A 19,229-nucleotide genomic window follows, 5' to 3' on the forward strand; every position below is an offset into this window, starting at 1 on the left:
ATAGGATCAACGTGAAGCCCTGTTAAAAGGGAACTTATTTATTTTTCACTTTTACTGATAACCAGTTTAAGTAGTAAATTGAGGTAAGCATTCTAAATTTCATTATAAAGTTAATTAGAACAATACCTTTGCTTTCTAAAAAACGTATCTGAATAAGCAGTGCTTAGAAAGCTCTGAATAATCACAGAATCACAGAATGTTAGGGATTGGAAGGGACCTCGAAAGATCATCTAGTCCAATCCCCCTGTCAGAGCAGGAACACTTCTAATTATTTTAGCAGTATTTGAGAGTGCAATTCACTTTGTAAAGTATTTGGCATATGCATTATATTTGTTTGTGTTGTATTTATATCTGTTTTGTGTTATATTTGTTAAGAACTATTCTTGCAGAGTAGTGTTATTCTACTCCCTCTACTTTAGTATTGTAATTTGCCTTCAGTTGAGAAGGGAGTTTGGCTTCTTTTTTTTGCTATTTTACAATATGATAACATACTTATTATCAAGAAAGCAAATAATGATAAATGGAAAAACGTGCAGTGTCATTTGCTGCTGGTGACTATCCACTGCAGAATCTTAAATAGGCTTATAGATGGTTTATGACACTGAATGATCAAGGGAGCCTATAGAACAGAAGATTTTTTTTTTTTCTTACCAGGATAATAAGCTGATCAGTATTTCATTAAGGTTTCTAATTCGTAGGACTGGATAATATTGACTTGGGTCTGTTTAACAGCCATTCATCCAGGTAATGTCATTTGGTAGTAATTCTAGGACTTCATAGGACACATGCTGTCAACATCTGCAGATTCTAGCATCTTAGTTTAAAATGTATTGGTTTTGGTCATTTTGGATGGCAAGAGAAGTATCCAGGTGCAGAACCTCTGTTAGGTTTTTATAGGTGCAGCAAAACAGAAAGTGAACCAACTGGCAGTTTATATAAATGGTCCTCACATACGCTTGTATGGTGATGCTGAAGTGCAGTGAATCATGCATGCTGTTGTTCAAAATTAAGAAAATAGTTGACAGAAACTGTGAAGTAGTCGATGAGGAAGCTGTGCCCCAAAAGCTGAGGGAAGAAGAAGGACTTTTTTCTTATTTGCTTCTGTAGATGATTCTTGTTGCCCTAACTTGATCCTTAACAGATTTCTTACGGTCTTTGAAGAACTGACCGTGAGGCTTATGTGTGGCTAGAGGTGAAGGTTGCATCTATTTGCAAGAGTTAAGGGTATGAGAGAGACTCACCTGTTGACAGTGACAAAATAAATGTGATACCCATACTCTGCCTTTTGCTTTAAATGGACACAGACTACATTATTTATTGTCATGCACATGTTTTTGAATATATGCCAGAAGTGATGTGAACTTAAGCTGCAAGTAAAAAGATGCTTATTACCTATGTTGGTTTTGGTCCATGTCTGTTCTCCCCCATCTCTCCATAGGAAAATACTGTGGGTTTGGCTTTCAAATGGATGGTTTAATTACTTCAAAAAGTAATGAAGTCACGGTACAGTTCATGAGTGGAATACACACTTCTGGACGTGGATTTCTTGCCGTTTATTCGACCACTGACAAATCAGGTATTTATCATAATTTGGTAATTCTTCTGTACTGGTAGAATTAGAACTGTCTAGTAAAAGCACAGAACTAATGTATTCATTCCCGCGTTCTTACAAATTAACATCTGAAAACGGAGACTTTTAATGCAGTCTTCCTGATACTTCTGCATAGGAAATTGGACTGTTCTGTTACTATTTAAGTTACTGTAGTTTTAAAGAAATGGTATCAAAACTTACCCTGGATAGCAGAGCAAGAATCTGTTATGAATGAAAGAGCTGCTTTGAAGAAAGGACGAAATGCATTTTTTCAGGTAGTAATCAAGATAACTAAGATTTTTTTCTTATCTAATGGTATATTTTATACGGACCAACCTTGTGGAAAATTTTATTTCAGTAACTGTTTTCTGTACTCCCTCAACTTTTCAATTATAAAGTCAGCTGACTATTTCTTGGTCTTTTGGCCATTTTGTGTTTTTTTCTGTATTTTTGGCTATTCTAGCCACTCAGAGAGGCTTCTGTATTTGTTTTGCATCTCCTTCCACTCATGGTAACAGTAAGTGACATACATGGTCCACAAGGAGATGAAGGATTGCCAGCAACTGCTTCACAAGACAAAAGGCTTGAGAAAACCCTTTCTAGAAGTAATTCTAAAAAGAGAAGATAAGGAGTTTTCATTTTGTGGGTTTTCTGATGCTTTTGTCTGTGTATTTTGGACTATATGTGCTGGTACACAGCAGACAGAAACATGAAGTTTGTGATATCACTCATGGATGCCAATAACGTGGCACTCTGTTCTCAATGCTGCCTGGTTTCAGTACTCTACAACCATTAAATGCTGAAAATACAGGCCTGTTTAGCTAACTTATTAATTTAATTTTGTGAAAAGAGTGTATGTTTGTGTCTCTGAATTATGTCACGTTCGCTCAAGTATAATAGTAGATTAAAATTAAGCTGCATGGAAAATGAATGTGTGTACTGGTATTTATCTTCTTGTCTATATCACATTCTCAGTAGACTTCCCAGTTATTCAGACAAATTTTCAAGGTTCTACTATAATACAACATTGTTGCAAGAAAATTAAGTAGGAACTTTTTTTTTTTTTTTTCATTCTAAGACTTTTGGTTAAGCCACAGAGGCTCAAATATATATTTTTGTGCATTTAAAAAAGCATACTGAAACTTGTTGTCTTTTATCATCCTCTTGACCTAACATTTTTTCTTTCCAGACCTAATTACCTGTTTAGACAATGCAAGTCACTTTTCCGAACCAGAATTCAAGTAAGACTGATTTTACCTGTTCCCCTCCCAGTCTCTTTCATCAAGTCATTTTAGTGTTTCTACTTCATTCTGTTACTTATACCTCATGCAGCTTGAAAATTTGCGATCCAGAGAAATTAAGAAACAAACTAATTAGGCTTAGAGCTGAATAATTTTAATATTTGCACTCCTCCTTCCTATCTCTCTCCTTCTTTCTCTCTTTCTCATTTTTGTTATTTACATGCAGTATACAGTAGAACCTCGTTAATTTGCACTAACACATGGGAGCTAATATGTCATTCCCATAGACAGAATATTGCTTTATAAACATGTATTAGAGCACGTGTACACTTTAAATACTGAAACTCATAATACAGTTACAAAAGGAGCACTGAACTATGAAATGAGTTAAATTTCAAATCCATTTCACAGTTTGTAAATTAATGAGGTTCTGTAGAGGCACAAAATGTTGTTCCTTCTGATGGAGGAAACGTTTGTCATTTCCCTGTTTTTTCCTTCTGCATTTCCATCTAGAGCAAGGACAGCGTTTAAAGTTGCGGACTGTTGTGAAGTACGTAAGCTTACTTTTTGGAGAACTTAAGCCATGGCATCACAAAACATTTCAAAGTGCAACCTTTCCATTTCTCTCTCATTTTCCCAAGTTCCAAAAAAGGGCTCTAATTGCAGGTTGTGGCCTTGCTCAACATGTGCCCAAGTCTCCAAATACCGCTGTTTTCACGGTATCTGCAATGTTGCTTCAACTGTTGTTGAACTGCAGTGAAAATGTTAATAGTTTGTGTCAGTTCACTGTTAGATCTTGAAGATTTAGGGGTTTTTATGTGTGCAGTATGAAGTGGCACTAGAACGTGAACATCGTTTTGCATCAGAGGTGTAGATGTCTTGTCTCTTGCTTTCCATGAACCAGTGGTATTAACTGAATTTGGCTATATTTTAATGATGAAAGCATTGCCAGGAGTTATTATAAAATAGTATTACTTTAGACATGTATTATGTAAAGATGCAAAACTAATAGATATGCAGGTTTCTAGTTTATAAAATAAAATGCATGAATTACTTATAAGTACTTATGAGACTTTCAATTTACAGAAGCCATGCAGTATTTATATGATAAAATGCTGGCTTTATTGTGTTTTTATATTGAGACTGGAACTGCAGTTTCAGCTGAGACTTTTTTTAAACTTTTTCAAATGTCTTTTCTCCTGATGCGTACTTCCCTTCTTGAGTATTTTTTGTCTGATTTGATATGTCTTCAACTAGGATATGCCATTAAGCAGTGATACGTGAATGATAACAGAGTATTGTAAATGAAAAAATAGTGACTATTTTATAAAATGGTAAGAGTTGCAGTTGCTTGCGTATCTTGACTTGGTGTTTTTTTTTTCTTCCAGTAAGTACTGTCCAGCTGGATGTGTGATTCCTTTTGCTGACATTTCAGGCACTATTCCCCATGGATACAGAGATGTACGTAAAAAATACCATGGGCTTACATGAATTTTGTTAAACACACGCTGTGTAATTACAAGTTGATCATAGTTGTTCACATCAGTTCTACTGTCTGGGTTCTAGAATTTGTACCTCCTAAAGTGACAAGCATGGTTTTCATTTTTTTTTGCACAGCTGCTAAGTGGCTGATGCTTCAGATGTTGCCATCTACAAGGGGTGAAACAGTGTAGTGGACACTCAAAGATTTTTGTAAGGCTGAGAAGAAGGGTTGATCAATCAAAATATTGTTTTATACTTTCTGGTTTGTTTTTGTTGGCTTTTTCGGGTTGGGAATTTCAGATTTATACAGAGAGAACTAGTTCTTTTAATCATGCCCTCTTTTTTCATGCTATAATGCATCTCTAAACAGAGAGTCTCAGTGGTTATCTTAATTTTTTATTACAAAATGAGAGATGAAACACTGTGCTCAGCAGCTATAAAACCACTTGCAAAACAGTTAATGCTGTAAAATTAATACTTCTTTAAACTGGAAATGAAAATCTTTAATAAGGTACTATTTTCTTAGAACACTACAAAAGCCTATATATTCTGTTTTTCAGATGTAAGCTTTTGTAACTGAATTAGCATACCTGCTGTAAGACTAGAGGGTGTTTGCTTATTTTAAGTGATTATAATTTTGCTAGCTCTCTGGTCAAGAATTACATTAAATGTCTTTGTTTATCTTGAAATGCTATTTTAATAAACCATTAGGTCTGGCACAAAGGAAAGACAATTTTAAAACATTAGCAAGCAAAGATTTTAGTACTAAGTATGAACTTAAAGTGTGCCTCTGATTTTCTTTCCTCAAATATCTGTAAATCCTAGGCTACCTGCTTAAATAATAACCCATATGTAAAACAGGTCATTATACAACTGTGTCGTATGTTCTGGGCCATACTGAGTCCTCACTATGTGGCTGCAAGGTAATTTTTGTAGCTAGTAACAAGACACAGTTGATTCTCTGCCTGATGTATTTGCAGCATCAGTAATTCTGCTTGTTGGGAGTTGTTTTGCCACGATCTGGAAAAACTTTTTTCTACGGAGGAAAAGGGAAACATGAGGAAATAAATGCTTTGTGACTTTCTTTTTGTATACTTTATAGCCCTGAATAAAAGGCAGAATTTCCCACAAGACAAGTTGTGTAGATAAAAACCCAATTGTCCAGCACTTTAGACAAAGTTTCAGGTAGAGATTTCTCTTGCATATTTTTTTCAAATGATCAGCAGCTGCTTGTTGCTTTTGAAAATACCTTAAATCTTGATTTGTGTGTGTGTGTGACCCACAGTCCTTGAGGACTTGGAGCGCTCATTGCTGACATCTTCTGGTGAGCAGGGAGTTGCATGCTTTTACTTTCAAGGAAAGGTAGGAAAGAAGAGGGGAGCTGCATGGATGAGCGAGACATAATTACATTCATTTAGAAAGCTTTTACGATATTTGACTGATTAGAAACAGGGTTAGAGTTTTTTTGTGTGAATATACCGAGGAAATTTATGTTTGGAAAAACTGGTTTTTTGGCCAGTGAGCTTGAGATACAGGCCTACTATACCATGCAATTATGTTGTTCTGTTTTTAGTTCTATTTTTAAAATAATGTGAGAAAGTAAGTCACCCATGAAGTCTTCCTTCTCTGGAAAGGACCTCCTGATTCCTTCCTAAAGAATTATAGTGAGGCTCTGTAGTACCCAGTGGACTGGTTGGCAGAGCGGTGCAGCACATGTTTTCAGTAGAAAAGCTAACAGCAGACTTTGTTTGGGGGAGCAACTGTTTGCAAAGAATAAAAATCTGCGGTCATCACTTGTTGCTTATCCACTTGGGCAAGTATGCACTGGGATAACCACACTAATAATAACAAAAAGCTAAATATGGTTTCTGGAAGGTAGATCGGGAAAGATACCCAGGTGGTCCTTCAGAGGCAACTTGAGCCCAATCAGTCTTCTAAAATTCAGATTGATGCCAGTCTCTCTGGATGTGAGTGAGGGGCTGCAGAAGGATGGTGTGTCTGTGCGTACTCCAGTGCTGCACATTGCAGGATCACTGGGGACAGTGCTGTCTATGCCTGTTGCACTGTGTGTAGCCACTAATCCTCCAGAAACTGTGGTGCGTCCGGTGGATGGGTGCAAAGCCACTGCTGCTAAGGCATCTTTGGAACTGGGCTTGTCTATCTGCTCCTGAGCACTAGGATATTTCTTGGTCAAGCCCATTTGGCCTGGAAGGGTTTATTTCCCAGCTGAAGATCTCCTGGGCTAGCTTTGGTCCAGAGACAGAGACATCTTGCACTGCACACTCTGTGCTGTGCCTGAAGGACTTGGTGTGGTGAGTGAGCCCTGCTCTCTGTGGCCCAGTGAGCCTGCAAGCCAGAGAAATGGAGGTGCCACCGTGACGTTTGTTAGTGCATCTGGGCTAACAGTTCTCCAGGGAGAGAAGAACAGGATATCCTGCTAAAAGTTTTTTCATCCCTGATCTCCATCGATCTGTACAACTTAGGTAATCGGCTTCTTTAGAACGAATTGTATTCATGTCTTACTGTGAGTTGATGTGGATCAGATTGCTGGATGGTTAAACCATGTTTAGCCATGAATTTTAAAAAAAGTATAGCCTATCAGCTGAAAGTTACAAAATCTGCAGTGCGTCACTCCTTAATTTTGAGAAAATGAAAGCACACTGAAAGTATGTTTATTCTATTAAAAGGTTTCCAATGTGTTTATGTATTCAGCTTCTGTTGTCTAATGTAGAAGATTTACTGTAGGCTAGAACTGAGCTGTCTGGCCTTTTCAGACTGATTCACCTCACTGTTTGTTTGAGCTTATTTGATTACAGCAGTTACTTTCCAGACACGTCTGGGTGAGGATGGAGTGAAATGTAGGATCTTTTTGTGTTTTTATAAATTCCATAATAAACCAAAGATGAGTGGATTCTAAATAACAGAACAGTTAAATAAGAACATTTCTTAATGTAATAGTAACAAAGACTGTAAGTGGAAAATGTAGCATTTACAATAAACAGTGTAATATTTAATTCTTTATAATGTAGTATTAAATATTTTTTTCCCCTTTTTCAAGTCATCGTCACTTTGTATGGCTGGTGTTCACGCAGGCGTTGTGTCAAATACTCTGGGTGGCCAAATTAACGTTGTAATCAGCAAAGGCATTCCATACTATGAAGGCTCCCTGGCTAACAATGTCACCTCAAAAGTGTAAGTGTACTTCCTATGTTCTCCTTGTCTTTAGCACCTTAGATCTTGGTAGTGTCTCATCGCAGGATTAATTCAGTTAGGGGAGCTACGTGTTCCGTGGACAGGTTCTCTTCTGTAAGGTACTCACAATGCTCTTTTGCTATAGAATGATTGTTTTGCCAGATATATTTAACCTCTAGACCATAAAAGTTAATATTCCAAATTCTGCAAAGAGGTTTTTTTCTTCCAAAATGCATGGCTTGACCATAAATTCCTAATGGTCTGTGGAAAAATAATAGTTTAATGCTAACTTTTTAGTGGCAGGGAGAAGAGTGTAACTTGTCATTTTACCTCATGAGTCCCAGGAATGAAAGCAATCAGAGGGGATTCTTGCTGTTATGATTAGCTTAATTTAAAAGGGAAGCATTAAAATGAAGTCTTCCATTTCGCTGGGCAGGTGTTTGTTTGAAAGCCGTGAAGTCAGCATCTCTAGACTAGATGTCAGTTGAAAAGGTGTTTGTACTGAAAGCACTGCAACCTGGTGACAGGAAGTGTTACTTTATTTGTGAAGGGCTTGTTTAGGCATATGTGCAAAGGTTTCAGCAGCAAGCAGTCTGACATGAAAAAGAAATTGAAGACAGTTTGTTTCAATTTTCCTCACTGGCTACCACAAACCCCATCTTTTGTTCTCTGCAGGGGACCATTATCTACGAGTCTCTTCACATTTAAGACGAGTGGTAAGCACTGCCACATGTATTACATGTTCATACTTTCATACAGATTTTGTGAGTAGAAATAAGTGTGCAGGTATTTTATTACTTTTTGTTCTAAATAGTGAGGCTTTTTTTTTTTTTTACTTCATTCCTCAGTAATGTATATTTTTGAATTGTTTTACTGTCATCATTTTGATGATTAATTATCACTGTGTTTATAGATACAGTGATGTGTAAAGTAAGCATTGCCTTATCTGCAGAAAGAGATTCTTTCAGGTTGTATTCCTCTGTTATAGTCTGGGTTTAAGTGACTCATCTCCCATACTTGAAACATACTGCTGAAGCAGAGTTGGGCACTTAAGAGTTGCTCTTCATTTGTAGCAACTGTGCATTGTAGGTTCTTTCCATGTTTACTCGTTGCACTTTCCTTGTTGCCTGCTAAGAAAGCCAGCAGAGATCCCAAAATGATTCCTCAACTTTCTCTACCCCATTTTACTGTTCTTCTCCCATATGCTTGCAACTGAGTGCTATGTGATAGATTACTTGTCTCCTGCTCTGGAAGGGCATTTCTTGGGCCTCTGTGTGTCAGTTGTGTTCCTTCTTGGCTGCCATGTCTTGTTTCGTAAATGTATATCAAGTTGCTGATTGGTATGTTCACCCTTTTTAGGGCTTTACTTCTTTGCATGTTTTTACCTTCTGTCAAGTCCTGGTTTTCATTAAATTAGCTCTAGTTTTCTAAATGGAAGCTAGCTTTTCTGTAAGTCACCTTAAATGCCATCTTTGAAGTATTGTGAAGACAGTGGTCTTTCCTTAGTCTCTTTAACTGTTTGACAACAACAAAGAACAAAACAAACAAACACATCAAAATAAAAACAAAACAAACAACAACAAAAAAATCAAACAAAAAAAAACCCTAACAGCATTAGGTCTGTTTTCCATAAGGATAAAGTTAAAAACACCAACAAAAAAGGGGAAATTATACACATACTCCTCAAAAGGAAACAAGTACTTTGCCTAATATATAAATAAAGGTGATAGCTGAGTGGGGAAATAAAGGCAGGAATTTGAGGGGCAGGAGTGTTTTGAGATGGAAATGTATACAAACAAGCAAAAGTTTGAATCTTATATGCATTATATTTTATAATAATTTTGCAGATGTCTGGGAGATAGAGCTGGAAGAAGGAATTGCATGTCTGATGACCTGGAGAATATTAAACACAGTGATTGAGGCAGAGTTTGTTGTCTTTTAAAATTTGATCTGATAGTGTATATGAAAATAATTAAATGGGCTGGAAATATTAAGAGATGAGGCTAAATGCTCATCTAAACTATCTGTATTTCAGTTATACATTTGAGAAATCACTGAATGAGCTAGAGATAAGATGCAGGTCTAGATTAAAATGTATGCAGTTGGGTGGCCTAGGAGTTATTGGGAAGAAAAAGAGGACTCTCTAGTGTGCTCAAATGAGGTTTATCAGGCTGTGGTGAAGTTACTAGAGTGGTTCTTCCATGATAGCTGGAACCATGACTTGGTACAAAATTGAGGAGTGTGCTATTAACGCTAGAGGTGTGGTCAGTGCAGAAGAAGATGAAACTGTACAGGAAGACTTGCCTGACTTTGAGACTTGAGTAATAGAAATTATTGAAGAATTACAGAGTAAAAAGTATAATGTTGGGTACATAGAAACTGAGGCATTTCTCCTTCAAACTGGCAGCATGGTAGATGGAAGTGGCAGATGAGGGAAAGGATCTGGTCAGTGAAGTGCTGATGTGATCCCATGCTGTCGCAGGTGAGGTATCTTCAGTAGAGACAACAAACTATTCATGCCATTGCACAGGACATTGGCAAAGCCTTTTCTGGGATGCAGTTGGATGGGGGCTCTGCCACCTGTGCCTCCATTGAGGGATGAGCGCCCAACCTTGGTGCAGAGGAGGGCTGCAGGGGACCTGTCGGGAGAGGGGGAGCTCACAGCAGAAGGGAGGCCAGGCTGGGTTGTTCAGGCTGGCTGGATGAAGGCAAAGGTTGCTCTCTGCTGATATGTCTGGGGAATATGGGTGTGAGAGGAGAAAACTGTTGGCACTACAGAACAAGACTTTAGCAAAGAGCAGGTGGATATCAACTAGCCACAAAGAAATTTAGTCAGGAATATTGGAGATGTTTTTTAAGGCATCAGCAGAATGTGACATGGAAGGAAACTTTTACTAAGAATGGTGACAAAAAAATGCAGCTCATTTCAAGAATGTGTTTGAGCTCAAGGCCAGGGTTATGACATGGCTTCCTACATTTTTTGGTGTATTGTTTGAGTTAACATTTTGATACTGAGGTGGGTTTGAAAAACAATAAGCTATATAGACACAGAAAAGGAATGAGTGATTTGTGCATGAACCACACATACTGTTAAACCATGACAACTCTCCCAAAGCTTCTCTGCTAGTGCTCTGTGAGGGTGGTGATTGGAGAATATCCACATTACTCTTGAGCAGGCGTAAGTCATGTAACAGTCAAGACTAAAAGTTTGGTTCCAGCATCACTTTTAGAAAACTAAAGAGGGTGTGTTCCATCGGTAGCGTTGTTATGGAGTAAACTCAGATGACAGATTAATGTTTGCATGTAAAGTCTTAAACTCCAAGCAAGTAAAACCATTTTGCAACTTGAATTTTCATTTTTGAATCCTCAGGTTGCTATGGGACACTGGGGATGGAATCTGGGGTAATCCCTGATTCTCAGATCATGGCATCATCTATTCTTGAGTGGTCTGACCAAACAGGACAGGTGAACATTTGGAAACCTGAAAATGCCAGACTAAAAAGGGTTGGTCCTCCTTGGGCTGCTTTTATCAGTGATGAACATCAGTGGTTGCAGATTGACTTGAATAAAGAGAAGAGAATAACAGGTAAGTGAATCTGATGTGACTTTTAAGCAGCATTCAAAAAGTGTGGTTGCTGACATATTTTTTTCCAGTGCTTGGTCTTAAATAAAGTCCAGGTGACCTTTAATTACCATTACAGCAAAATTAGTTCCATGTCCTAGCTAATATACTAAGGAGCCTGGAGTTAGAGTTGACCAGGTGGAGTCTCATGCTAGAAAACACATCTTCCATCAGCATTTTTTGAAGTGTTTTCTGTAGTTTTATTGGATCCTTGATGGTTCCCTTTTTCTGCCGATAGTCTCCTTGGAGGTAGAAATCCATCTCCAGCCAGTTCAGTTTGCTGGTAGCACTGATGCTGGTGTACTGAGTTAGGTTTCTAGGTTTTTGCTACTGCCCATCATGGCCCTAGTAAATCCAACAGTGGAGATAGGAGCAGTTGCAGTGCAATGTGAGATAAGCAGCAGCCTGAGTAAACCAGCTGGCAGCCTCCCCTTCAGCTCCTTGCCCAAAGTGGAACCTGGGCTGATTTTGGGATGGTGGACTCCTCAGCAGTTCTGCTTACCTTCAGTAAACAGACCAAACAGTGCCAGCTGATGCAGACAGAGTCTGAGTTAGGTGCTGCTCCTTGGCAGAGATTGTGATTGACTGTCCGTCATGATTTTAGTAGCTGTGTTTATCTGGAGAGAGACAGCTGGAGGGGCTGGTTCCCAATCTGCTCTGTATGGTTTGCTTCATATTTTGGAAGTTGGGCAAGTGACATTATGGTTACCTGATCCTGTTGTTCACCATGTGGCCCACGCTGCCTAATGAAGCACTGAGGCATTTGCATTTTGGGCTTATCCTCATAGGTAGTGTAAGTAGTGGCAGTGCAGCTATTGTATCTTCTGTGCAGATGTTAGTGTTCTCTATTTTGGTTTAATTGCTCAGAGGTGATTTGCTGTTGTTAATGGGCATGCTTGCAATCCAACTTAAAAAAATCAAGTGGCTTTAGGTAGAGTGCTTTTCAGAGTCCCAGGCTTTAAGACTATTGTGAAACATCCTCCTTTGATCAGTTTTTGTTTGTCTGTTTCTCAAGTGCATGAGTTGGTTTCTGTAAACTCAGCTGCACACCTGCTATCAGCACCTTGGCTTCCTGTCATTAAGCAACTCTGGTTTAGCAGCAGCCTTTGTTATTACCTCCCTGGGGACCATTAGGATTTTACATTACTCCCCTAATTCCTGTGCTAATAAGCTTTCACAAAACAGCTTCCCTGTGTGAGTTGTTCTGCAGTGCTGAAGTGTCAGCTTTAGGAAGCCATAGTCCTTGCAATGATGCTTTTGGTTGGCAGTACAAAAGCAGAGAAAAGTGGTGCCGTCTTGGCAAATGAACAGGTGGTTTCCAACAAGAAACGGTGGGGAAGTGCTTAGCAAGGTTATATTATGAGAATTAAAATATAAAAGTAAATAAAATTATTATTAAATTTCAGACACTGTAGAAGTTTCAGACTCTGGCACCTTGGATAATAAATAAAATGTAACTGGACCAGTGGAGATTCCAGCTATGTAACTCTGGATTCAAAAGCTGATCTATTAATTCTTACGAACTGGTACCATGTTTTGTCTAACTGGGCACCTTCCTTTTCACAGGTATTATAACTACTGGATCAACCTTAGCAGAGCACTATTATTATGTCTCAGCCTACAGAATTTTATACAGTGATGATGCACAGAAATGGACAGTGTACAGAGAACCTGGCATGGATAAAGATAAGGTAAAAATACCACACACTTCCTATGGATCTTCTGTGGAGATCTTGCAGTTGTAAATATGACTAAGTCTGGTATGGTGAGGAAACATTAAATAACTTTCCTGCTTAGTGTAATTTTGAATCAGAAACAGCATCTGTGCAGAAGAAAATATGAAAATATGCGAATAGGTAAGGATTTGAAAGGTTCTGAAATTCAGAGATTATTTTTATTGCTATTTGAGGGTGAGACTATTCTATACAAGAAACTTCTGTTGCCAGTGGTAGGCTGGCTGGTACTGCTTCCCTTTAAAAATAATCAGATTTATTTTGAAATAGGTTGTTTCAAAATTAAGGTTTACATGTCATCCTCTTGTGGTTACAGAATAAATGTTAGGGGTTTATAATTGTCTATGCTTTATAATGTTTGTGTCAATCTTTTTGACAAAATAGTACTAAGTTTCTTTCTTGTATAATCGAAGAGCCCTTGCAGAGGGGAGTTTTCTTAAAAAATGAAATGGTACGTTCAGATTGCAAATGCTTTGCCACACAGAAAAATTGCCTAATGTTAGTGGCAAGATAATGTTAGTTTCCCTGTGTTTATGGTTTTGCAATATATAATAGACAGGCAAAATGAGAAGATTAATGTTCCACCTGGTCTTCCCAGCGTTTTGGATCAGCTTTTCTTAAACAAATGAGAAGATAGTTGGTAGCCTAACTGCAACTGGAATTTCCATCCTCAATTTCTTGGATGTAATATACCTTCCATGGGCCTGTGGTATTACATACATGTAATAGTAATTAGTAACCTAATAACTTTTTAGAAACGGCTATTAGGAATGGTAACTCTTTAGCTGTACATGGCTTTCTTCTGTTTGCGGTAGGTTAAGAATGTTTCATGGTAGCATGTAACATTCTGTTGAGGTTGTTGAACACTGAGTGTAATCATAATATGAAACTTTCTTGAAAGGGGACTTTACTGTCAGGATGGTCCATCTCCTTGAACCTACATGTGAACTAAGTATTCAAGAAAAAAAAATGCAATATCTTTTGCTAGTTTTTGAGTGCCCTCTTCTGGCAATAAAATAAAATCTCAGCTAGTGAGCCACCTAGATTTAAGCTTCATGTTCAGTTTTATTATTTTGCTAGAAAACCTTTGAAGCTGTTACCTGATAATTTGCGCACATTCTTTTTCTTGCAAATTCATGAAGTGAAACAAATTGTGGAGCGCGAAATTACATGTAACAGATCTTTTATTTCACTCTTTGCATCATTAGGTGCAATGCACGAAGAACCATAGATACTCAGGAAGCGCCAGGTGTAGTTAGGTGACACAAAAAAAAGGTTCAGTACAGTTGATCACTTAGGCTTCAAAAAAATAGCAATTTCTTTTTCCTTTGTCTGACATGTCTCATTTGATGCAGCTTTGCTTTTGGATGCACATGCACACAGGCTTCTCCCTTTGAGCCTTACACAATTGCACACCAGACGAACAAGGTTTTTTTGAAAGATGGTCGAAATTCCTAACATTGCTTAAGAGACTACAAGCTTTTCCAAGGCTTTCCTGTAGCTTCTGGAGATCTCTCAGTACTTCAGAAAAGCTTTTCTTAAAGTTTTTATGCATGGAAAAAAGAATAAAATGTTTGAATTGGGCGAAAATGACAAATCAAAAGTGCAGTGTTGGAAAAGTTTTATTTGATAGCACAGAGGCAAACTCAAAGAGTTTGATAAAAAATTGAATGTGAAAGTGATCTCTCATCAAGAAACTTGCACTGTATTGAGCTCAGAGGCAATTTTTTGTGGAAAAAAAATAGATGAACGAAAAATACTGAGCTGCAGGTGAAGTTAAATTACTGTCTTAATACTTGACATCAAAAGCTTGCCTAAGAAAAGCCTGGAGTCAAGAACTACTTTACTGTTAATCTTTCTTGAAGATAACAGTCAGCGTTAATGATTCTTTTTGCTGTTGCTGTTAACATGCTCAGCCTCAGAAACCTGAGGTGAAAGTAACTTTTGGTGCTGGGCATCTGTTTTTGTAATCTGTGATTTCAGCTTTTGTTGCCGGGGTAGCCAGATGCAGCCAGCACCTTCTTTTAGTAGTGGGCACTGGTGTGTGGCACAGCGCAGCAAGGATAGCAAGAATACAGTACAGCAGTGCGGGCTGGGGGCATCCTCTCAAAGAGTCTCCTCTGTATTTTGCTTCTCATTTGCATCTTGACCAAAACAAATAATTATCTGGTGAGATCTGTAGCCACAAGCCTGTCAGCTTAAAAATAAGTAAAGAATAATTTTAAAATATGCCCTCATTTAGGGGAAAAGTGCCTGTAAATTGGAACCCGGTCTTCTGTGTTCTTGCCACGTCTCATTAGTTTGTGAATACTTAGGCGTACAAACCATGACTGCTTTGTATTATTCATTTATTTCCAAAATAACAGCATAGACTTGGCTGTGCATTTAATCTGTCTCCATTCATTGCGAGTAAGTATATTTAAGAACAATAAGTTTAAATTCAGAGCAGGGCAAATATGTGCTTGTAAATCTGCACTGCAGTAAGCTGCGGAAGAACAGAAACTATATGCTCTCAAGGCAAATACCAAGATTTTTAGTATCAAGGATCAGTTAACAGTTTTATAGTGTTTCTTGGATACATAAAAATAAAAGTGCTTGTTAGTAATTTAAGATGTAGAAAAAACAATACCCTCAAATATGAAGTACTGCATTTAAATTACCAAATGATTTATTTTTCTGTGCCTAACTAAAATGAGTTGTGTGTTTATTTGGTCAGTCAGTGGTTCCAAACATTAAGACAATAAATGCTTATGTAGAAACAAAGGAAAATTCTTATGCATAATAGTAATGGGGCTTGTGTGTCTTTTCAGAGTGGAGACATGTTATGTACATCAGGGTGGCCAGGCCAGAGTCCCTTAAAAGTCCCTGGGGCTGTTTGGGGGGCTTAGGAGATTTTTGAATGGATAGTTTCCTGAAATAATAGGGATATTCTAGTCATTTTGTTACAAAACTTTAAGCACAGGAGTGCAATACAACAGATGAAGGTTGAAACACCAGATATCTGTGTTGATCAGGAGTGTGCCAAAACTTTGACTGCTCCATTTTATGCAGACACATCAGCTGTTACACAGTGCGACGTTTGTCCTTAAGAAGGGCAAGGTGCTTTATTGTTTACCAAGTGGTGTGCGTGAGCAGAAAACTCTCTATAATATTAATTTTTCAGGTCTGTGCAGGCAAGCGCCACAATTTTGTTCTGCATTATGTCGGCTGTGATTTGCAAAATCTGTGTCAGTGCTTTAAACATGTTACTCATTGACTGTCCACTCTATGGTGATGTGTTGCAGTAGCACCCAAGAGCTGCATTTGCAGAGCCGAAGCCCAACTGCTGTGCACTGACCTGGGGAGACACTTCCCTTCCTGCACAAAGACACAATACCAAACCAGCCCTCCCAAAGAAGATGATGGGCTCGTGCACTAGGTCTAGTTTTTGTGTTGTTTCAAGCAGCTCAGTGCAAAACCTGTAGCTGACTGTCAGTTTGTCAGTGTGCTGACGCTGCATCCCTACAGTGACTGACTGCCTACTGGTTTTAAATTTCAACCAAACCCGTTCTGTATTGTCAAATTCTGATGAGTTCTTTGCTTGCAAGGACCAGCAGTGAAGGACCAGCTTTAGCTCATCCTTTACACAAAGGATGTGTAAGGGATGTGCCCTTCTCTTCCAGAACTGCACAGCTCTCTACAAGATTCTGGAGAGAGCTCTCGTGTTCTGAGGTTGAATCTTGTAATTTTGCTTACGGTTCAGCCCTTGTAGACAGCAGCCACTAGAGGACAGTGTCAGCCCATTTTTCACTGTGTCTCAATGATTTCTAATAATTCAATCTGTTCACGGGACAGACTTAAACTATTCAACTGTGTGAAGGCACCAATTAATTCCTGTTTTCACGTTGCCACAACTGCTTGCTATATATATTTGAAGAGTAAGTCCAAAATATCAAAAAGAACTGAGTTATAATTATTTTCAGTGCCATAAACATTAAGATGTCTTTAGCAGCTGGCATTGCCTGGGAACATCAGGAAAATATTACATGGTACCTTTATTGTGAAGTAAGTAGTTGTGCGCATATACGTACACATGCACCTTTATTTTATTGAGTTATTTCATAGGGCTGAGTGAGTGAAGATGTGCAGGCAACAGCACCAGTCTGGGGTGAATTCTCAGGATTCTGCACCACTTATTTTTCTTAAATGAAACAGCAAAATTGGTTGTGGTTACTTAGTTGCTATTCCATTTGTATAACATAAATATTTGTCTCTGTTTTTTCCCCCCCTAGATATTTCAAGGGAACACTGAATTGTACCAGGAAGTTCGCAATAATTTCATTCCACCTATTATCGCACGTTTTTTTAGGATTAACCCCTTAAAATGGCACCAGAAAATTGCAATGAAAGTAGAATTGCTGGGATGTCAGTTCAGTTTAGGTAAGGCAACTGAAAACCTTTCAACTGTACAAGTCAAGCAATGAAATAATTTGCCAAAGATTACATTGTGGGTGTATCTTCAATGAGAATAAAGTACTTCTTAGCTGCATAATCATTCTGTAACTGATACTTCAGAATTTCTTCTGAAGTTATTGTGCTTAACCTGGAAGATACATAGTTTAGGCATAAACAAGGTAATTTAGAAAACATGTCTTTCAGAAGAAACCAGTTACTTGCTTTCCATGTTATTGAGTCATGGGTCTTTTTTTTCCTCATTATATAACACAAACAAAATAGAGCAAACTGTTCCAGCTGTTTTCTTTCAAAAAGGAAACATGGAAAACTAGCACTTCAAAAACTTTTTTTAATAAATTCTTTTCTTCTAAAGGCCGTGCTCCTAAAATCACCATGCCGCCACCACCACCACCGAACAAGAATGACAAGAATGAGGACTTCAGTGATGACTTCATTCATTCGGTGAAGACTTCACTGGAGACAGATAAAACAACTTTCACACCTGAAATAAAAAACACCACAGTGACTCCAAGTGTAACTAAAGGTATCTACAGTTAAGCAGTAGAATTGTTTGGGAACTCCTTACAGTACTTTGGCATATTTTGATAATTTCTTAGGACAAGGCACTTATGATGTAGGTAATCTTTTATGTGCCAGTCATGTTGGTGTGAAATTTGAAAGGCATCAGCTGGCATCATCCCTTTGTTTATCAAATAAAAGTGTCAGAAAAAGGAGTGAGGTGACGGCAGATGCAGGCACTGGTTTGGATGGTAGGGGACAGGGCAGTCTCATCTGACAGGCAGACCCAGACTGACTGTGGTTAACTGTTAAGGTACTGTGGTATTTACTTCTTCCAGGAGGTTCAAACTTAAGCAGTTGCGTGTTCCTGGGCTCTTTGGATTTAACTGGATAATAATAAAATACATCGTTTCAACAGAAATCTTAATTGTATTAAAACAAATGTGTTGATTTTGATGAAAAGTCTTGCAGAAATACCAGCTGTGCATACATGTAGAAGAGGGAGATGTTAACTGATGTTTATTCACCGTCAGTGCATCCAGCAGGGTAGTGCAGCTGGGGAAATGGGTGTGAGAGACACTATATGTGAAAAGTATGTGCTTTACCCAAGTAGTTTTCGAATTAAAAACTGATTTATGAGAAGTTTGTTTGTTTGACACCACTTAATTTAATGGCTTTCAGATGTGGCCCTGGCGGCAGTTCTGGTTCCAGTGCTGGTGATGGTCTTCACTACTCTGATTCTTGTATTAGTTTGTGCCTGGCATTGGAGAAACCGGTAAATGAAGAGATTAATGAATGTCCTTTAAATGAATGTTAGCCTGGTGTGTGGGAATGAAATGCTGCATGTATTGCTATGGGAACTACATGGTCCACACTGTGGGAGGATGTTTTTCCAGAATGGTATTCTTTGTGAGAAAATATTTACTTGAATAGTGAATACAGTGAAAATGGCTTTTTGTAAGTATTTTCATTAGAAGTGCTTTTACAGAAAACTGGTTTCTCCAGTAGCAGCAGACTGGTGATGGCAAGCCAGGCTACTGGTGCTTATACTTTAAATCTGTGGACCAGTTACAGCCAAGGTGACAGTTGCTGAGTGTTAATTAATAAATCTTCCAATAAACAGACTAGCTAAAATACCTCCTCCTTTTTTTTCTTTTTCACAGCAAGAAAAAAACGGAGGGCACTTATGATCTACCTTACTGGGATCGTGCAGGTAACAAAACGGTTTTATGAAATCCCTTACTTGACATTTTTGCTTTGATGCATATTTCAGATTGCACTTACACAGACAAGTCCCACAAACAGAAGCTTCTCTAATGCTAACTGCTTTAGGCATCGTGAACACTTTTCTGGACAGACTGAACTGCTTCATTCTAGATTTTTTTTTTAAATAGAAAATACCTTGTTTCCTGTTA

The 19,229-nt window shown here is 38.2% G+C and overlaps 1 protein-coding gene across 3 annotated transcripts in view; it reads left to right on the plus strand.

Annotated features, from left to right (window-relative positions):
- DCBLD2 (discoidin, CUB and LCCL domain containing 2) overlaps positions 1–19,229 on the plus strand; it is a 48,189-nt gene that overhangs the window by 22,251 nt on the left and 6,709 nt on the right. For 2 of the 3 annotated variants that reach the window (XM_082043021.1, XM_082043023.1), the window contains 11 exons: positions 1,439–1,576; positions 2,781–2,832; positions 4,221–4,293; positions 7,373–7,506; positions 8,182–8,222; positions 10,877–11,092; positions 12,695–12,819; positions 17,133–17,280; positions 17,669–17,839; positions 18,496–18,589; positions 18,978–19,027. In XM_082043021.1, coding sequence (XP_081899147.1) covers positions 1,439–1,576; positions 2,781–2,832; positions 4,221–4,293; positions 7,373–7,506; positions 8,182–8,222; positions 10,877–11,092; positions 12,695–12,819; positions 17,133–17,280; positions 17,669–17,839; positions 18,496–18,589; positions 18,978–19,027 — 1,242 coding nt within the window. The remainder of the gene's footprint in view (positions 1–1,438; positions 1,577–2,780; positions 2,833–4,220; positions 4,294–7,372; positions 7,507–8,181; positions 8,223–10,876; positions 11,093–12,694; positions 12,820–17,132; positions 17,281–17,668; positions 17,840–18,495; positions 18,590–18,977; positions 19,028–19,229) is intronic. The other variant, XM_082043022.1, reaches the window with a different exon arrangement.

Source organism: Streptopelia decaocto (assembly GCF_964273445.1).
Source record: "Streptopelia decaocto genome assembly, chromosome: 1".
NCBI lineage: Eukaryota > Metazoa > Chordata > Aves > Columbiformes > Columbidae > Streptopelia > Streptopelia decaocto.